General features: G+C 37.7%; 1 protein-coding gene across 4 annotated transcripts in view; it reads right to left on the bottom strand.

Moving 5' to 3' along the window:
- The window catches only part of Tbc1d31 (TBC1 domain family member 31), a 70,328-nt gene extending 50,049 nt beyond the window's left edge, over positions 1-20,279 (bottom strand). For all 4 annotated transcript variants that reach the window (XR_012446397.1, XM_074069147.1, XM_020156498.2 and 1 more), the window contains exons 1-5: positions 20,059-20,279; positions 15,538-15,684; positions 12,566-12,681; positions 9,888-10,066; positions 2,936-3,087 (exon numbers count right to left, since the gene is read on the bottom strand). Coding sequence is in view for 3 of the 4 variants with exons in the window: in XM_074069147.1 (XP_073925248.1) it covers positions 2,936-3,087; positions 9,888-10,066; positions 12,566-12,681; positions 15,538-15,684; positions 20,059-20,135 (671 nt within the window). In the remaining variant the exon portion in view is untranslated. The remainder of the gene's footprint in view (positions 1-2,935; positions 3,088-9,887; positions 10,067-12,565; positions 12,682-15,537; positions 15,685-20,058) is intronic.
- Positions 20,280-21,006: the final 727 nt, after the last annotated feature.

The raw sequence follows: 21,006 nt of genomic DNA, 5'->3' as shown, positions 1-21,006 counted from the left end.
TATTTCACATACAACCACACAGAACTAGCAGTGCATTGTTACATGAAAAACCAAAAAAGTCAAACTTTCTTCCTGCTCAAAGAAAGCTACTTTACTTTTATAAGGTACAAAAATAATAAGTTAAGGGCTGAGAATGTAGATCAGTGATATAGCGTTTGCCAAGCATGCCCAAGGCCCTTTGTTCAATCTTCAGCACCACATACCACCCCCTCCGCCACACACACACAAAGAAGAATAAGTTGTACTGACTTGCAAGGTTGTTGCTTGTTAATTCCATAAGGTTTTGCCAGGGACAGAGTAGTTAACAAGTTAAATAAGAATGAATGAGTTGGGTAATCCTGTTCTTACAGGATTTTCAGTTTAGAGGAAGGCAAACAAACAAATGAACTATATCCCAGGTGGTGAGAAATTCTACACATAACCAGAAAAGGTGAGGAGAGCTGGCAAGGGAAGAAAATCAGCTACCTGGATGACATGAACGAGCCAATCAGGATGATTTGGAGGAAGAATTCTACAGTGGTTAGTAAAACTGTTGAGAAAGGGAAAGGTATGTATATAAGTAAAAGTAAGAAGCCATACTCAAGCCACACTCTGCTCAAGCAGATTAAGAGAGAGATAGGAAGAGAGATGAAGAGAGGAGGCTTAGGCCAGATGACGACAGAGGCCACAGGGGATAAGGTGGGAAGTGTGGATTTCACTCTATGTGTGGGTGGAAAGCTTTTGAAGGGAGTTAAATAGGAAAGTGACATGATTCAATTTAATGATTTGCAAAGGCCATTTTATCTGCTGTGCAGAGGCTGAGGTTAGGAAATAGGAACAAAAACAGGAAGGCCAAATAAGGAAACTATCATAACACCTGAAACAGACTAGGGTTGCTTGGTTTAGGGTAAAATCTTTGCCAATGGACAAAAAAATTGAACAATTTAATATTTGGTTTGGTAGAATTGATGGGCTCTACAGATCAGTTAGAGGAAAAGGGTGAGAAAGAAAAGAATTAATAACTATATTTCCAAGATCTTTCCACTAAAAAGGCTTAGAAACAATGATCAACCCAGTAGCAGCAAGTATCCCTAGCATCCAGATTAGTGTCTCAAAATATCATTTCCCACTACATTGACCCATATTCTTTAGAGAAATAGCTGATTCCAGGCTTGGCGCAGGAACTGTACAAGATAAACTTGGAATATCTAGCAATACCAGAATGCATAAAAGCTATCACAAGCAACTGAGGCAATATCAAAAAAATTCAAAGCAAACTTGAAGAGGATCACATAGGTCAAAGATATTCTCTAACTGGAATATCACTAAGACAACTAATTGCAATAGATTAATACTTTATAACTATGCTAAATCCATGAGTTTACAAAGATTAAAGAAAAAAATTTCAATGGCCACCTTTGAAAAATGCTAATAAAACAATTCATTACTTTGAAAACTGGTTTAAGAAAAAGGGGAAAATCAAGAATTTATCTTGCTTTTCCTTTACAAACTGTGTGCCAAAGTAAACAAAGAGCCTATGACAGAAAAGTTTGTTTCTATGCAACGTTTCTAATTTATAAGTGATGAAGGAATGAGAGAACTGTAACTAGTTAATATGTAAAGGAATGACAGAATTAAAATTAGTCATATAAGCAAAGAAGGAATGACAGAAATAGAATTAGTTAATAAGTGAAGAAGAAATGAATGAATTAGAATAGCACCACTGGGCTAACCTCTTATGCAATAGTGAATCTAGGCAATAATCATCAATGGCCATTAAAGTCACAAGAGAATCCGGACACCAGTGTCTCAGGCCTATAATGCTAGCTACTTGAAAGGCTGAGATCAGAAGGATTGGGGTCAGGCCAGCCTGAGCCAATCAATTAATCAATGAATCAAATTTATAAGATTCCATCTCAACAAAAAAAAAAGCTGGGCATAGTGATGTACACCTGTTAACCCCAGCTGCAGGAGGAAGCACACAATAGGATGAGCACAGTCTGAGCAAGCCTGGGCAAAAAGCAAGACCCCACTCCCACAATAACCAGAACCATAAAGGGCTGGAGGTGTGGTTCAAGCGGTAGAGCATTCACGTAGCAAGCATGAATCCCTGAGTTCAAACCCCAGTACTGTCCCCCCATCCCGCCAAAAAAAAAAAAAAAAAAAAAAAAAAAATCACAAAAGAAAGTTTCCTAGATTGTTCCTGATCAAAGTATACAAGTCACTTATATTTTCTTATTCTTTACCTAGATCCAGTTTTTAGGAAATTAAAAGTTAACCAGTGTACTTTTAGAAAACACAGACGACAGAGGATTACATAAAGAGAATACTACATGGACACAAAGAGAAAAATCCAGAATATAGAAAATTCTATTGGAGAAATGATCAGTTCTTTAACAAGAAGAAAATTAAAAGAGGGCGATATCAAGGGAAATATAATAGGTAAACATTGTTTTGTTCCTGATTTTAAAAAATCATTCATAAAAATTGTTTTATTAGGCAATCAGGGAAATTTTTACAATGACTTACTAAAAGAAATTCTTGTTAATTTTTAAAATAAGTGATTATGGTTATATTCTAAAAAGGGCCCTTATCTTTTAGATATGAATTGAAATTTATGGATGAAACAACATGCTTAAACTTTGCTCCAAAACAATACGGTAGAGAGATACATAGAGTCACAGATAAAAATAAGTGCAGCTGTTAGTTGATGATTATTGTAGCTGATAAGTACTTATGGCTTCATGTACTTTTCTATTTTTATGTATATTTGAAATTTTGCACAATGAAGAAAAATTAAAAATAAAACAACAGCAATAAAAATTTAGCTATACAGCCCACATCTAAAATCAACGGAAGCTTTTACATATATAACAAGATACTGAATAAAAATTTGTAATTTTTCACTAGAAATTAAAGTTTTTGAAAATCTCAGTGTCCTTGAAATGCACATTACCTGGTCACAGCAAACACTTTGTATAATATACTAGAGCTTTCAGGTGGAGCTGGCAATTGGTATTTACAAAAAAGAGTATCACATTCCCAGGCAAAGATGGAATTATCTTTAAAACAGCTGAGGATGGTATTACTTAAAGGTAGAAAGAAAACCTAAAGAGGATAGAAACACATCAGAGTCAGACCTTAAATTATACAAGTATCAATTTTTCAGTTTTTAAAATTATCTTTTCTTGTACAAGGGAAAAATACATTTGTAATATATTGGCATTTCACAAACTATAATGAACAGAAAATGATAAATCCCTCCAAATAAAAAACAGTTGACTATAATGACTAGGGAATTCACAAAATTCTAAGTAATAATTAAAAATTTTTCATCTTAAATTAAAAATTCAAGTGAAAATAAGACACCATTTTGAGAAAAAAATGTTTAAAATCTAATGAACATACATACATATACTAACACATAATCTGCTACATAATGATGTTTCATAAGACTTGTCTCATAGATTTATGGAGCTGAAAATTAGTATCATTGGCGACATGACAGCAGTTGTAGCACAACTCATTACTCAAGTGTTTGTGGTGACACTGGTGTACACAAACCTACTACACAGTCAGTTGTATAAGTAAGCACATACACTTATGGACAGAACCTAATACCTAATAATAATAAATGCCTATTTCTGGCTTATACATTTACTGTATTTTTTATTATTACTTTAGACTGTATTCCTCCTACTTTATTTTTACAAAGTATGCTGTTCTACATTGGCAGCAGGCTCGAACATATCCTGTTCACCTAGTTCTTGACTGCATCAAGACACCCTGTTGAGTAACCCGTATCGCTGTTTGTGTTAGTATGATGTTCACAACAGTGTAATCACCTAAAAATGCATTTCTTAGAATATATCCTTGTCATTCAGTGATACGTGACTTTATAATATAGACACTAGTAAATAATAACTACTGATGTTAAAAAACACTAAATGTTGGTGATAATATAGGGAAAGAACACAGTCATACTCTGCTACTGGGAATAAAAATTGGCTAAAGATCTTATATAACATTTCTCAACAGCCTTAAATTTTACTTCTGCTGAACTGGTAAATTTACTTCCAAGAGTTAGTCCTTTGGGAATAACTGGCAAAGTGTTTTAAGATAACTGTAAGCATTATTTATACGAGTAAAAAGTTGAACAGGCATCTGGACCTAGTGGTACATATCTGTAATCCCAGCATTTGGGAGGATAAGGCAGGAGATGAGGAGTTTGAGGCTAGCCTGTGATAGATAGTGAGTTCCAGACTCTCCTGGGTACATAGCAAGACCCTGTTAGCCAGGTGCCAGTGTCTCATGCCTGTAATCATAAACTACTCAGGAGGCAGAGATCAGGAGGATTGTGGTTCCAAGCTAGCCCCATGCAAATAGTTGTGAGACCCTATCTTGAAAATACCCATCACAAAACAAGGGCTGGCTGAGATGATCAAGTGGTAAGAGCACCTGCCTAGCAGGTATGAGGCCGGCCCTGAGTTCAAACCACAGTGCCATCAAAAAAACAAAGTTGAACATTTATATATGGTCATATTTTATTATAGATTCAGTTTATTTAAAGGACAACTGAGAGTTGAAATGCACTGACAGCAGAGTTGAAATATCTTTTTGTTCTATTTTCCACTTTTCTATTATTACATAAGCACTAAACAATGTTTTCTTTCTATACTACGAAATTTTCATTAAGGTTTGGGGATGTGGCCCAGTAGCAGAGTACCTGTCTAGTATGTGTGAGACCCTAGGTTCAATCTCTAGTAGCCTCCCACCGCCAAAAAAAACCAAAAAACAAAAAACTGAAATTGGGGCTGGCAGTATGACTCAAGTGGTAGAATGCCTGCCTCAAAAGTGCAAAGCCCTGAGTTTAAACCTTAGTACTACCAAAAAAAAAAAGAAAAAAACTGAAATTGACCAACATTTTCTTATAAAAGCTTCAAATATAATTCTGTGAATACAACTGCAAAAAACATACATATATATATATATATATATATATATATATATATATATATATATATAAGGAACCATGGAACATAATTGGTTAATTAAAATCACTTACTCAGGATTAATGCCAGTAAAACAAAAAAGAAAAGGTGAATAAATTAAGTAAGATACTGACAGCTGATAAAATTCAGCTCCTCACTTCTGTTTAGTTCACTTTACCAAAGAATCTCTGGTAGACCTTTTGCAAACACATTCACTATGTTAGGAAGATTTGTAATATAAAAATCTTACAGAAAGAATTTGCATGAATACATTATAATATATAATGAGCACATTAAGACACTTTAAAAACTGATGCCAAAAAGTGACTTAAGAAAATTCTTATTATAATTAGCAGTCATTTTTTTTCCTGAAAAATAAAGTTTAGTCCTACTGGGAGAAGCAAAAGCTTAAAAGTTAATGAGCATCACTGCTATTTTAGGGGACTAGCTGTGATAGATTGTTGCCTGCATGATTATTCATTACTAGATTTGTGATTTTAATTGCCAGATTTTAATGATTATAAAATTGTTCCTAATGAAACATGTCATTATTATTTAGATAGTGTCACCTCTTGACAACATAAAATACTTAGGAAAACCTTCAAAAACATTAATAAAATTTACTTTTAGGGATTGAGTTCAAGGATGGGGCCACATTTTTTCCTAGTAAAATGTGAAAATCCTAAACTTTCTGTATTAGTTCATTTTCTGTTGCCCTAACAAAATATGACGGTAGGTAATTTATAATTTATAATGAAAAGATTTATTTAGCGCATAGTGCTAGAGGTCAAAGAGCAGTGTCTGCTTCTGCTAGGCTGTGGTGAAAGCCTCCTGGCTATATTACTCCATGGCATCATGGAGGGAGTGTATGGGAACAGGAAGGATATATGGTGAGACATGAAAGCAGAGGGATTCAGGGACAAGGCTCCTTCACTCTTTTTTTTTTTTTTAATCTTTCCTCCCTTCACACAGGCTCCCAGAGAACAATTTCAATCCTCAATGACCTTCTACTAGGCCCCACCTCTTAAAGGTTCTGCTACCTCCCAACACTGTCACACCGAGGACCAAGCTTCCGGCACATGCACGTTTGGGAGACAACCTCAAACCATATTCAAGTCAACACTTTCTAGTTCTGTTTTGAGAGGTATGTGAGCTCTTATCAAAGTTTAAATAGTTCAAGATAGTAATATTAGCAAGTTAAGGCCAAATGTATAATTTAGCTAGTGCCCACTCTACAGAAATTGCAACATTCTTTATGAAATATTTTCTAATATCCATCACAAAGCCTTTTCCCATACATATTGAACCATATACCATAATCACAAATCTCAGGATTTATTCCAAAATCACTAACTGAAGAAGTGAGTATCTTACCACTAAGCATCAATAATCAAAATTTACTAATTTGAAGAGGTATAGCTAGTTTACCTGAGAAAACAGTATGATGTAATGGAACTGTTTTTCAGTAAGGTTGGATGCAAACTGCAACTATTTTAAAACTATGTGACATTGGATAAGATACTTAATGTTTATGAACTTCAGTTTTCTTCCTTGTAAAAAGGGGAAAATCACAGTATATACATTTTAGGATTACTTAAGTTTAAAAAGAACTACATAAAGTCCTAGCTGCAGCAGGACAAGTGGTGAATGTCAATAATTCCAGCACTTGGAAGGCTGGGGTAGAGGATCATGAGGCATTACTACTATTACTATATACAAAAATCAGTGGAAAGAAGATAAGAGTGGTAGTTTCTTTAAAAATATTTGAAATCAAAGATCCATAATCCCTTATCTGAAACTCTTAGGACCAGATATGTTTCAGAATTCAGTTATTTCCAATTTTAGAAAGATATTATAACATGACATAGTCCATAATATTATATGAGCCAGGGCAACAACTCATATGCAAATATGTTAATATTTTAGCCTCATATCAATTCAATTAAGATTATTTTGCCAGATCTAAGGTAAGATCATATCTGGCAACTAACTGAGTTATTTAGAGACTTCTGGGATTTTGAATTGTTAGTAAAGGATTGTATAATTATATGATTCAGTTTTTTCAAAAGAAGAATATACCATTACCATCTGTAGCTTTTAAAAATCATGTCTCATTACACTCTCATACTAGAGCTCAATAATAACAACAGAAATAACAGCAACTACAATTTTACTAAGTACTTACTATAACCAGAACTGAGCTAAATTCTTTGCATAGATTATCCAAGTTAAACAACAATAATGAAATAGTAACACCAATCTAGAAGGTGGCATTTTCCAGGACAACTGGCCTGCTCTTCCAGGAAAAAAGTAGGACACTGTTTTAGATTATAAGTGCCATCTTTAAGTTTCACAGAAAAAGACCCAAAAAAAGTCTCTTCAAGGTTCTCATGTCTCATCCAAATAAACAGATAAGCAGAGGTTCTATTTAAACTACAGAATCAGAACCTTAAAAATAGTTTTAAGTCCAGTGTAGTGATACACACTCGTACACCCAACTACTCAGGAAGTGGAGGCAGAAGGATCACGAGTTTGAGACTCTTTTCTTTTTTTGGTGGTTCCAGTGTTTGGGCTCAGTGCTTCATTGATTCTTGCTAGGCAGACACTCTAATGCTTGAGCCATACCTCCAGCCCAAAATTAGTGAAACCCTACCATAGGACAAACACCCAAAAAACAAAAAACAAAGGCTGGGAGTATGGCTCAAGGGCTACAGTGCTTGCCTAGCATGAACAACACCCTGGGTACAATCCCCAGAACTACAAAAGAAAAAAAAAAAGTTTTAGTAAAAATTTGATAAGAATTAAAAGTTTTAGGGCTGGTGGAGTGGTTCAAGTGGTAGAGCATCTGCTTAGTAAGCCTAGCAGCCATGAGGCCCTAAGTTTAAGTCCCAGTACTACCAAAAAGAAAAAAACAAAACCACCAGAATTTTACTTTAAGATTGGGTTACATTTATTTCTCATTTTCAACATTGTAAGCCAGAATTGGTAGCCATAGGACCTCCCCACTCCCAACCACCCCACAAATTTTGCATAGCCAAGGAACAAAGAATGTTTACATTTTTAAATGGTTACATTTTAAATGGTTATGTAATCTTGTTCTTGGCCTGTAAAGCCAAAAATATTATTTCCTCCTTCAAGAAAGACTTTGCTGGCAATTTATAGACTATGGTGTTCTATTATTTTGAAACAACACATTCTCAGGAGGCAGAGATCAGGAAGACTGCAGCTAGAGGCCAGCCCAGGCAAATAGTTCTCAAGACCCTACTTTCAAAATACCCAACACAAAAAAGAGCTACTGGAGTGGCTCAAGTGGTAGAGCGCCTGCCTAGCAAGAATGAGGACCTGAGTTCAAGCCTCAGTGATGCAAAAATATATATACGGTATATATGCATATATCACATTACACTACACATACATTTTCTATACTTAACTTTATTCTCATACTCCTAATATTTGGAGTCATGCATTTTTAAAAATTAAAACGTCTAAATTTCCAAGCAAGGTAAACATTTGCTACTACCCAGTGTATACAATTTTAATTTCATGGTAAAAAGAACAGATGGGTTTTGTGTACATAACACGGTTTCCATTGTGGGTTCAACTCCCAATGCTCTCTTCTTTGGAATTTAAAATTTAACTGCTAAAGTAATTAAAGAAGAAAAGACCTACTAAGACATTTGGCCTAAATCCCTAATGAATAAGCTAACTCAACTTTTATCTTCTTTTTAATTAGTAAAGGCACATTAAAGAACTCTGAGATTTGTAGGGAGACTACAAAATAAGTTTTCACTTGACATGCATTACTAGCTGCTCATGTTAATAACCAAGAAGTTGAAAGCAATATTGCACATATATCACAAAGTAATTAATCACACTGGAGACTCAGGTAGCTTCTGAAAATAGTGTTTAGGTAATTAAAGACAAAGTTAAATCCTAAAAGCAAAAGAAATGGATTTGTTTAAAAGGTGGTCTATTTAAACAATGAAATACTAATCAGCAATAAAAAGGAATAAACTTGTTATATACGACATAGTCAAATATCAAAAAAGCCTTACATACACTATTGTTAAATAATTCAAATTATAAGAAATTTTAGAATTGGCAAAACCAAACTATTGTGGGAAAATATCAGACTAGTACTTACCCAAGAAGGGGATGTGATGGAAATTTCTGAGGTTAAGGTAATGATAGGTCAGCCCCAGTTATAGAAGAGTAGGCCTTTGTGAAACTTAAATAAATATTTAAGACTTATGCATTTTATACATAAATCTTATATCAACAAATAATTACCATAGTCAATTAAGTGCAGGCTTAAGTATTTAAGGGGAAGTATGCCCATGTCTGCCATTTTACTTTAAAACACACAAATTAATGAACAGTGGGGCAGAAAAACAAATAAATTTTTAAATTTATTTACAGTAAAGATAGGTATAATAATATATTATAATGGTAGGCTCTACATGGTGGGTGTATATATATATATATGTGTTCATTGTGAAATTACACATAGGCTGTATGTTTGAAAATGGGGTTGGAGTAAAAATTAAGACAAAATCACAAAAACTATCACCTTCTGAGAGTTGAAATAGCTAAAATAATTAAGAAAGAAAAAAAAATGCTGAGTTCATTATAAACTATTGTCACAGACAACATAATCATGTCAGTCACATTGCTTTGTCTGTTCCTAAGTTAAAAGACCATAGCTATGTGACACAAAATGAATCATTACTATTCTATTATCTCTAAATTCTGCTGACCACGAAACTAGACCAAAGAGCTGGCGGAAAGGCTCAAGTGGTAAGAGCGCCAGCCTAGCAAGGGGGAGGCTCTGAATTCAAACCCCAGTGCTGCCAAAAGAAAAGAAAAGAAACTAGACCAAGACATACAACAAGCCAAGGTACCTCCCCCAACACTGACCTTCTGTATGCCCACAGACTGGCGAATATTCAGCTTTCTTTTCCTCTGAAAGGTATCCAAGTCCCATAGTTGTGCTGTATCAGAAGAAGTAGTGATGGCATATCTCCCAGATGCATGCACAGAAATTGAAAATACTGATGATTCATGTCCTCTCATCCAGCTAACTAGCTCCTTGGTGACTGTGGTAAAAGTAAAATGGTTGTACAAGTAAAGCACTAATCATCTCTATCTAACACTGTACATAAACACTAAGCATGAACTGATTCAACTCTTTTGAGCTATAATCCAGTACCTGGGAGACTGAGGCAGGAGTATCATGACTTGGAGGCCAGCCCGGGCTATATAATGAGATTATCTAAAAAATAAAACACTGAGGTAGAGAAAACACAGAGAGAGTAGAGAAAACACTGACAGAGAAAACACCAAAACTACTCATGGTAACTATCAATGGGGAATAAAATTAAAGATGGTTTTTATTTTATCCTCACACTCTTCTGTATGTTTCCAAGTTTCCTACAGTATATTTTACTTTTTTGATTAGAATTTTTCCCCCAAAAAGATGGAACTGAGAAGTCAGCAAGCAAGGTATAAATCTGGGAAGCACTAAGATATAAAGCAGGTCAAAACTGAAGACAGAAGAACAAATTTTTTAGGGAAATAGTGGTGGTTTCCAAACACCAGTCAAAAGTCTGTAGACTTAGATCTACCAGATTAGTTCCTAATTATTTTTCATTGAGCTTTTAAATTTAGTATTATGTTGAAAAAATATATGTTTTTTGTTTTATGAATGAAATTATATTGCTTTCCAATGTCAGAAGTCTCAGCAGTGCGGGGAGCACAAGAGTCAGAACTCATCAATGGGTACTGTGAGGAAGCAGGATTTGTCAGAGAAGAGAAGGAAAAAAGGAAGTAGTTGGGGAGTTAGGTGGTGAAGACAGCATCCAAAGCAGCAGCTTTCTAGGGGGCAGCAGTTCAGTGAGATATGGAACTAGGAATAGAGGAGAACTGTGGAATCTAAGGAAAATACCCATACATGAATATAAAGACTTAGTTTTTTTAGAATTTTTGTCACAGCAATGTTGTAATACCAGAAACTGGAAATAGTTTAGAAGTCCAAAAATAAGTAGTAGGACAAATAACTATGGTAACAGTCAACATCTATTTAGTGGGATATCAGGTATTAATCTAAAATAGGTTATATAATGGGGGGGAGGGGGCAGTACTGGAGTTTGAACTCAGGATCTCATGCTTGCTGGGCAGGTACTCTACCACTTGAGCCATGCATCCAGCCCCCTATGAATTTTTTAATGGTGTAAAATGATTCAATGGAATAACATAGATAGGGTTAGTTACATATTTGTTAAGATATGAGAGAGCCCTGTCATAAAAACACTTGACTATGTCTCTGGGTATACCAAATGACTACTTGTCCTTCTTTATGTCTATAGAATGCAGGACAGTGATTACTAGCAGGGATTCAAGTCTGGAATTCTGGTTCCACTGCTTACAGTCTTTGGGATGTTGGTCAAGTTACCTCAGTGCCTCAGTTTCCTCATCTGTAAAATGGTGATAAGAATATCCATCTCAGTGGGTTATTATGATTAAAATCAACTATATGGGCTCAGGGCATGGCTAAAGAGTGATGGCCTAGCAAGCATGAGGCCCTGAGTTCAAACCCCAATACTGTACACACACAAAAAAAAGTGTATCTGAGCCAAGCATAGTGGGACACAGCTGTAATTCCAGCGCTGTAATCTCAGAGAGGTGGAAGCAGGAGAATTGAGAGTTTGAAGCTAGCCTAGGCTACATCACAAGTTCCAGGTCAGCCTGGGTTATAAGACCCTATCTCAACAAACAAAGAAACAAAAAAGTATACCACATAGTAAGGAATTTGGCTCCTGGGAGGTAATCTCTAAATCTCTGGAATTCCTCATGTGACAGGAGCACCTTTATCTTCACTGTGGGTCCTTAGGCACACAGAGATGGTTTACGTTAAGAAGACTCGGTGGGGCCTGGCCTTTCCAGAAAGACCAACAATGCTATTAGGTTTACCAGCCCAACCTCTGAGGAGGAAAGAAGAGCTGTAAACTGAATTCAACCACATGGGTAATATTCAATCCAATCGTTTATGTCATGGAGCTTCAATAAAAACTCTTGACACCAAAGACTGAGTGATCTAAGTCTGCAGTATTTGATGAGAATGTCAATGCTGAGAGGGTCCCCGAGGACAAAGGAAACCTTTTTTTTAGAAGCTTTCCAGATTCCACCCTATGCATTTCTTCCTTTGGCTGACTCTAATTTATATCCTTCTTCTATATTAATCTGTAATCATACATATAATACTTTCCTGAATTGTGAGTTTTCTAGTGAATTACTGAACCTGAAGGTAGCTGGGAATCCTAACCTGGTAGCTGGCCAATCTGAAGTGAGGATGGTCCTTGGACCACCAACCTTGTAGCTACAGCTGAAATAAAGGCAGTCTTATAGGGACTGATGCCTCAAACTGTACAGATCTGTAAACTCCTTGTAGTACTTAGTCTATATTTTATCTTCAAAAGACAAAAGGAGGGCTGAAGGCTTGGCTCAAGTGGTAGACAAGGCCCTGAGGTTGAACCCCAGTACTGACAAAAAAAGAAAGAAAGAAAAAAATTCAAAAGACAAATAGGAGGATTTCTTACCTGTATCAAAACATTTAATGGAATAATCTGCCAATGCCACAAGGAATTCAGACTTCCTTCGAAGATTAAAGGCTAGAGCTGTGCAAGCTTGTGCTGTTCGCTGAACAAGATTAAACCTATTGAGAAATGACTACATCAGTATCAGAAATTGTGCCAATGATCATAAACTTGAATTGATCAGAAAAATGAGCTACCATTTTGATAAGACAAAGACAGATTATAAAAGATCCTCTGAACCACAGTAAAGCGACAAGACTTTACTTCTACAAAATAGAACACCACTGTAAACTTTCAGCTTAGAAGAATCATGACCAGGCATGTTTTTTAGGAAGATTCTGGCAGCAAAGGCAAATGGAAGGGTAAGGAAGGAGGTTACTAAGAAAGTTAACAGAATCTCAACCAGAGATATAAGCACGTAATAGAAAGAACAAACAGGAGAGGTTTCAAAAGTTAAGAGGTGAAGGACTTTAATTTAAATAAGGGTAAAGAGGGACCAATCAGGAATTTCTCACGTGTAAAATGAAGAACAGGAATCTTATGAGGTTGTTGTGATTAAATAATATACGTAGAGCACTTTGGCACATATCTAGAGTTTAATTTACAAAAAAAAAAAAAAAACCCTAGGCTTTTCAACTTAGGCAAAAGAACAAGCTTGAGGGTAGGAAATACACTATGCCCCATTTTAAACATGTTTAAGTTTAAGGCCCTTGTAACACATTTAGACCCATGATGTCCAAAAGAAATGTAACATGGGCCACATGTATCATTTAAAATATTTTAGAAGCTGCATTTAAAAAGTGAAAATAAACAGATAAAATTCATCTTAATAACAAATCTTATTAACTTGGTATGTTATCTAAGTTATCATTTCAATATTTAATCAAATTTTACATTTTTTTCATACTAAGCCTTCAAAATCCAAGGTGTATTTTAGATATTTACAACAGCTCAGTTTGGACTAGCCTCCTTTCAAGGGCTCAAGAGCCACAAGTAGCTAGTGGTTATCAGAAAGCTCAACACAGCTGGGTGTAGTGGCTCACACCTGTAATATTAGCTACTTGAGTGACTAAGATCAGGAGGATCCTGGTTCAAGGACAGCTTGGGCAAACAGTTTGTGGACCCACCTCCTCCAGATCAGGAGGTTAGTAAATAACCAGGACTGGAGGTGTGGCTCAAGTAGTAGAGAGCCTGCTTCACAAGTGCAAAGCACTGAGTTCAAACCCAATCCCACCAAAAAGAAAAAGAAAGCAGCTCAACACAGAGAAATTCTAGTAGATAGATCTGAGTCAAAATGGCGCTTTAGCAAGTCTTGGTGTTGATGAGATTATCAAAGAGAGCACCTGAGATATAGAAGGACATATAGAAGTCAGCAAAATGAGGGACAAAATAATGAGGAAGGGAGAAAAATTAGCAGAGTTGTGCCATGAAGCGAAAGGAAAAAAAAAAAAAATCAGGGAGGGGGAAGACAGTAGTTAGTAATTTGAGGGAGCCCAGGGGAATAGGCTTTATCATCATGTCTGATTTAAGTTTCAGCTCTGCCACTTACTGCTCAGCTCGGCTCAGCTATGAATTCATACTGAAGAGTGACGGAATATGCCACCCCAAAATGTAATACTTTTGCATAAGCATTATTTTGCACTGAAAACAATCTAAAAGTAAATACAAGAAAAGTTCTTTGCCCCGCATCCCATTTACCTAAAAGTCTGAATAAATTTGCATAGTTACCAAGGGAATCCTCTATTAGGAAAGACAGAGGTTCTTTGGAGAACCAAAGCCAGCATGTATTCTGGGACATGCATTTTATCATGTACTCAAACTAAGCCCTTGAACTCCCCTTTAAAAACTGGACATTTTCTCTCAGAAGTGGGATGACAGCGCTTTGAGAGGCTGACTCTCTGTCCTCCTCTTCATCTGATGAATAATTAAACTTATTTCCTTTTCCTCAAAAAAAAAAAAAGACTTTAGACCCTCATCATCCTGGAGATGGTACCAGAGGAACCTATATGAAAAACTTACTTAGCCTTTATCTACCATTAGTTTTCCCATATATTTGCCTTCCCACAATTCACTGCCCCTAGAAAAGCAAGATCTTTTTCCTGTGTACTGTCACTTCTCTAAAAATGTGTTGTTCTTTGTTGCAAGATGTTGTATAAACCAAATCTAAACCAGTCACTTCTGAGTACTCCCACCATGTGATATACTGTGATACATGTTTGTAACTTGTTTGTTTTCCCTTACTATATCTGTCTTTTGCTTCAGGAGCCCCAGGTAAAAACTTAAGGGTAGAGGAAAATTTATTTTTTTGGATAGTGAAAAGGAAGAATGGTTAAGATAAGGAAGGAACTCCCCTGCACTCCACCATGATCCAAAGTCCTAGGAGAGGTTATAGAAGATAGGGATTAACATAAATTAAGATCACCTATTTATGAATGAGGTGATAAAAAAGATGTGAAAGGCTGAACTCACAGCAGATTTGAGGCCACAATGGGGGAGAAAGAAGGGAAGCTTGAGGCATCTGTTTTATCATGAATTAAGAGGCAGTCAGAATAAGTTCGGTGTCCAACACACAGAGGCAAAAAAATTGATAAAAGCTTTGCAATACTCAATGGGAAATGGGAAAAGTAAGTAACAGTAGCTAAGTAAACGAAGTGTTAAAAATCCCCTAAGGTGACGTTTATTATTCTGTAATGGAATCAATCAACAACCAGCTTTGTTCAACAATAGAGACAAAAGAGAGACAGCTGTATTAATTTAAAGCTGGGAAATGGCAGGGCAGGTTAAGAAGTCAAGAATTGGAGAATTGGGATCACTACTTTCCTGCTTTCTTCCTTCAGTACTTAAGACATTGTTTTTCAAGGTACCTGAAATATAGAACTTAAAGCTTTTGGAATGAAAAATGAATAGCAAGTACTAAATCAGTCAGTGAATCAGTAACTTGTTAAATAAGGTAAGTACCAAAAACATCTGCTTACCTGTTTCCATACAAGTCAAAAACGTAGATATTTCCTTGATGGTCCCCAGCAATTAAGCAATCACCTGAGCCATCAAAAGCCACATTCAAAAATCGCAAAACTTTTGGATAGTAATCAGAAGTATTGTGAATGATGTTCACTATAATTCTGTCAAAGTAAAAAACAAAACAAAACAAAGCAACTAAACATTAAATTTCCCATCAAGTTTTATTTTCTATATGGAAAATACAGCTTTTATAGGATACTTTTCCAATTTTGAAGGCTTTCTGCCTGCCAATCTTTCCCTCTTCTCTTGTGGCTATTCCTTCTCGCCCATAGAATCAATCTTACAAGGACTTCTGAAAACAGTTCAGAAAGTTATTACTTATAAAAGTAGCCACTGTTCACTTATTCATCAAATACTTGAAAACTTACTATGTGTCAGACAGTGAACAAACCAGGAGCTCAGAATAACTGATAGACATGATTCCTGCCTTCATGAAGGTTATATTTTAGTAAAGACAGACATTAAAAAAAAAAACTGGAAATGTAAACAATATTAATGAATTGTGATTAGGTGATAAACAATGAGTGTAAGATTTTGTTTCTGTGACATAAAATACCCCAAATTGAAGTATACATGAATGTTATTTTCATTTCCAGTAGGTCTGCCATAATACCCTGGCAGGTGTACTCCATAAGGACAGGGACCGGTGCTTGCTTGTTACTGTATCACAGCACCTGGTACACTTGACCTACAATACATACCAGGCACTCAAACTGTGTTTGCTGAATGAACAAATGCTATTCAAAAGGTTAAGGAAGTTTATTTTTCAATTATTATCCCATAGAAACATATGGAATGCTTTAAAAGCTCCCTAAGAATGAAAACATTCCAACCTCAGGTTTTAAACAGCTGATACATATATACAAATATATATACACAAACACACACACAATTTCAAGGAAAAACAATGGAAGAAAAAGAAAAACGTATACATAATGAAAAATGAACACATCCAAATAGTAGCGGTCATTTTCAGATAATAGGAGTATGGGTGATTTTTCCTCCTTCTTTCTACTTTCCTGTATTTTTATACATATTTGTTACTGATCACATACTACTTTATGGACAACCTTTATTAGTAATATATAGCTGTATTTGTCTTGTTACTGTTTTTTTTTTTGAGGATTGTGTCAAATATCTGCTTAAAAATACTTATGAAACTTGCAGCACAAAATGAGCATATTTTGGTTCCAGAGACTAGAACAATTCCAATACTTTATCACAACAACAGTATTTAGCTGGGTGCTGGTGGCTCATGTCTAGAGGCTGAGAATTGGAGGAATGCAGTCTGAGGCCAGCCTTGGCTAATAGTTCACAAGACCCCATCTCCAAAATAGCAAAAAATGGACTGGAGACCAGACGCCAGTAACTCATACCTGTAAGCCTGGCTACTCAGCAGACAGAGATCAGGAGGATCATGGTTGAAAGCTAGCCTGAACAAACAGTTCAGAAGACCCTATCTTTTTTTTTTTTTTTCATTTTTCTTTTATTATTCATATGTGCATACAAGGCTTGGTTCATTTCTCCCCCCTGCCCCCACCCCCTCCCTTACTACCCACTCCACCCCCTCCCGCTCCCCCCCTCAATACCCCGCAGAAACTATTTTGCCCTTATCTCTAATTTTGTTGAAGAGAGTGTATAAGCAATAATAGGAAGGAACAAGGGGTTTTGCTGGTTGAGATAAGGATAGCTATACAGGGCATTGACTCACATTGATTTCCTGTGCGTGGGTGTTACCTTCTAGGTTAATTCTTTTTGATCTAACCTTTTCTCTAGTTCCTGGTCCCCTTTTCCTATTGGACTCAGTTGCTTTAAGGTATCTGCTTTAGTTTCTCTGCATTAAGGGCAACAAATGCTAGCTAGTTTTTTAGGTGAGAAGAAGACCCTATCTTGAAAAAACCCATCACAAAGAGGGCTGGTGGAGTGGCTCAAGGTGTATGCCCTGAGTTCAAACCCCAGTACCATCAACAAAAAAGGATTGACTGGAAGTGTGGCTCAAGTAGCAGAGCTCCTACTTTGCAAGTGTGAAGCCTTCAGCTCAAAACTCCAGTTCCAATAAAAAAAAAACCCAAAGGAAAAAAAAAAAGTTTTGAATCATGAAAATTTAATAGTTTTGTGAAATTTTAAATTTTACTAATAGAAACATCAATCTTTCTCATTAAAATTTCATTACGTGAATTAAACACTTCCTTTAATGGCTGTAGATATAGTGCAATGATAAACACACTTGTCTAGTATGCACAAGGCCCTGAGGTTGAGTTGTCAGCAATACAAAAACATTCTTTTCTTCATTTTGTCTTAACACCTTCAAGAGAAAATTCTTACACTGCCTATTTTTATGTAGTTTTCTAGGAATTAAAATACAAAAAAATTAATGATCTGAAATAACATTGAAATATTTCCTGGCCAAAAGCAAATGACTTTTCGCTCCAGTGGTTTTTTTTTTTTTTCCCTAGAACATGTTTTAATTAAAAAATTAATCACTAGGAAATAAACAGATTGTATCCCACGATCTAGAAGAAACCACAATTGGCAGCTTTCTGTTCCTGATTTTTATATAAATCACATAGAAGTATTTTTTTTTTAAAGAGTAACTTCTTTTCAATTGCTGGTACTTTGCCTGACAACTATCAGATCTTTACCATAATAGCACCACCAAGTATACACTGAGCATCAAATATGCCTAGTATGATTGTCCCAGTTTCAAAAGTTGGAGGGTGCTGGTGGCTCATGCCTGTAATTCTAGCTACTGAGGAGGCAGAGATCAGGAGGATAGAGGTTCAAAACTAGCCTGAGCAAATAAGTTCACAAGACCCCATCTGGAAAATACCAAACACAAAAAGGGCTGGTGGAGTGGTTCAAGGTGTAATTCAAGTCCCAGTACCACAAAAAAAAAAAAAAAAACCAAAAACCAAAAACCAAAAAAACCCCAAAACAGGCCCAAAGTTACTTCCTTCAACTAAATCCTGACTTCACAGTGGGAAGCTCTGATCTCTCACAACACCTTATCATTAGTCTTAAGGAACAAACAGCTATTGTTTTAGTGTGAACAGGAATGCAATCTTGTGTGCATAGCTCGATACTTTTTAACAGTAAGAGAATTAGAAGGTTTAGAGAGGTAGGGTGCTATTTATTTATTGATTGATTGATACTGGGGTTTGAATGCAAGGCTTACACCTTGAGCTACTCCAATAGACCTTTTTGTTATGAAGATAATTGCCGAGATAGGGTCTTTCGAACTATTTACCCTGGGCTGGCTTCGAACTGCGATCCTCCTGATCTTTGCCTCCTGAGTAGCTAGGATTACAGGCGTGAGCCAACAGCGCTGGGCAAGTAGGGTGCTATTTATACAAACAGCATATTTGGGAATGAAAACCCTGAAGAATGGCCACTTTAGACAAAATTTTGTACTCAAAGGAGTTGATAAAAAGAATGGACAGGAATCAGAAGCCAAGTAAGTGGCTGGAGCAAGTTCTAACATCCAAAGCAGTGAACTGATTCCTCGAGGAGCAGCCAAACACCAACAAGAGGGCTGGCGGAGTGGCTCAAGCGGTAAGAGCACCTGCCTAGCAAGCGTCAGATCCTGAGTTCAAACACATGTCGCCAAAAAAAAAGGTTAAGAAAAATGAAAAAAAGACCAAAAAAAAAAATCACCAGAAATATGAACCCGAAGGATGAAGCGAAGCCCGAGACACCCCGGGAATCCGAAGCACTAAGATCACTGACATGCAGCACCAGGAATGGCACCACTGTGGGGCGTGGGCTCCCCTGAGGTCACACAGACGATGCTGACCCCCAAACAGGGCAGACAACCCGAACACGACGAAAAGCTGCGCGGGCCGCAGCAGCCGTTCTTCCCTGCTACCATCACAGGCCAGTGTGCAAAACGTCGGAAGCTAGTTTGGTCCCCTTGCTGTCCCCCAGTTCTCACATGGACACGTGGCACGTAGTAGGCGCTCAACAAACACTTGATGGGTGCAGGTGCGTCTTAATACACTCGTATTTAAGACAGATAAACTTCGACTTTGGGACAGGGTAAACTTGGATTTGGGGACAGGGTGGAAAGTGTACTGCTCACGCCTCCGCATCCCCTCCCCTCCCCTCCCCGAGTTCTCTTCCAGCTGCGACACCGGAGTATGTACTGAGCCGGGGTAGTACCCGGACTCTGTGACCGTCAATGCAAGCAGAGTCCTTGCACTCACCACCAACGCGAAGCCGCTCACATAAACCAGAGAACCTCCGGCTCCACGTCTGGTCCACTGCCCCGGACCAGAGCCGCCCCCAGAACCTGCGAACCGTGGTGTCCGAGCTACCAGCTCCCCCTTAAGTCGCACAACTCAGCGATGTCCGGCAGGGTCACAGCCAGCACGCGAATCCCACCGGGCCCCCGTCCAGACACTCCGACGCCCCTCCATGGACGCCGACCCGCCCCTGGCCCGCCACCACAGCCCGCGCGCTCCCGCCGCGGCCTTTACCCGTCCCGAGTGGCCGGGGATGGCTTGCGATGCCATATCTTGCCGCTTTCCTTGTTGCCCAGATCTGTGCTCTGCATGTCGGAACACACTCGCGACCTCCAAAGGCCCGGTAGGTAACCGTCCCGGCGACTTCCCAACAGGCCCGGCGCTCTAGACCCGGGAAATTCGAGCGCCAGTCGCAGCGTTCCTGGAGCCTGCGGACCGTACCAACCACGCGTGGGACCGCCCCTTTCTAATTACAACCAATCAGAAAGCGGATCCCTTCCAAGCTCCTCCCAAACTACCCCTCCGCGCCCTACAATGGAATCAACCAACGACCTTCTTTAGACTCCGCCCCTTTTCCAGAGCCGCTTGCTCTCCCCTCATCCCCCTCCCACTCCCCCGGCGCCCCAAAGCCTTTTGGGAATCGTAGTTTTCTGCAGACAGAGAGTCGGCATTTTGCCTCTGAAAGCCTAGTGGGGTATTTATGCTCCAACAGAGGCTACAAAAGTGATTTTGTCCTGTGGTCCCTGCATTCTGTTACAAATTGAGTTTAGAGATTAAGGGATTTATAAAGACAACTAATAGAAAGCAAAGAGAAAAGTACCTTCAGAACAGAAGGGAAGACTGGAGGCGTGGCTCAAGTGGTAGAGCACCTGCCTAGCAAGCACAAGACTCTGAGTTCAAACCCCAATACCGCCAAAGGCAAAGGGTGGGGGGGAGGGGTTCGTGGATGGTGGGGGAAGGAGTGGAAAATGAGACTAAATTATCCGACCTATGACACCTACTAAGCCTTTGGAAGGAGGAATGGTTAAAATATTTCATGAACAGAATTGACTTCATCATCCCTCTTCCTCAATATTAAAAACATCTCCACAATAGTCAACTTCTTCCTTCTCTTGTCTCTCCTCTTATCTCTTCTTTTCTAAAACCTTCATTGGCGCACCAGCAATCTTACCTCTTACTTGA

The sequence above is a fragment of the Castor canadensis genome, chromosome 3 (assembly GCF_047511655.1).
Source record: "Castor canadensis chromosome 3, mCasCan1.hap1v2, whole genome shotgun sequence".
NCBI lineage: Eukaryota > Metazoa > Chordata > Mammalia > Rodentia > Castoridae > Castor > Castor canadensis.
Note: the sequence above shows the minus strand (reverse complement) of the source record. Positions and strands in the feature narration are given on the sequence as shown.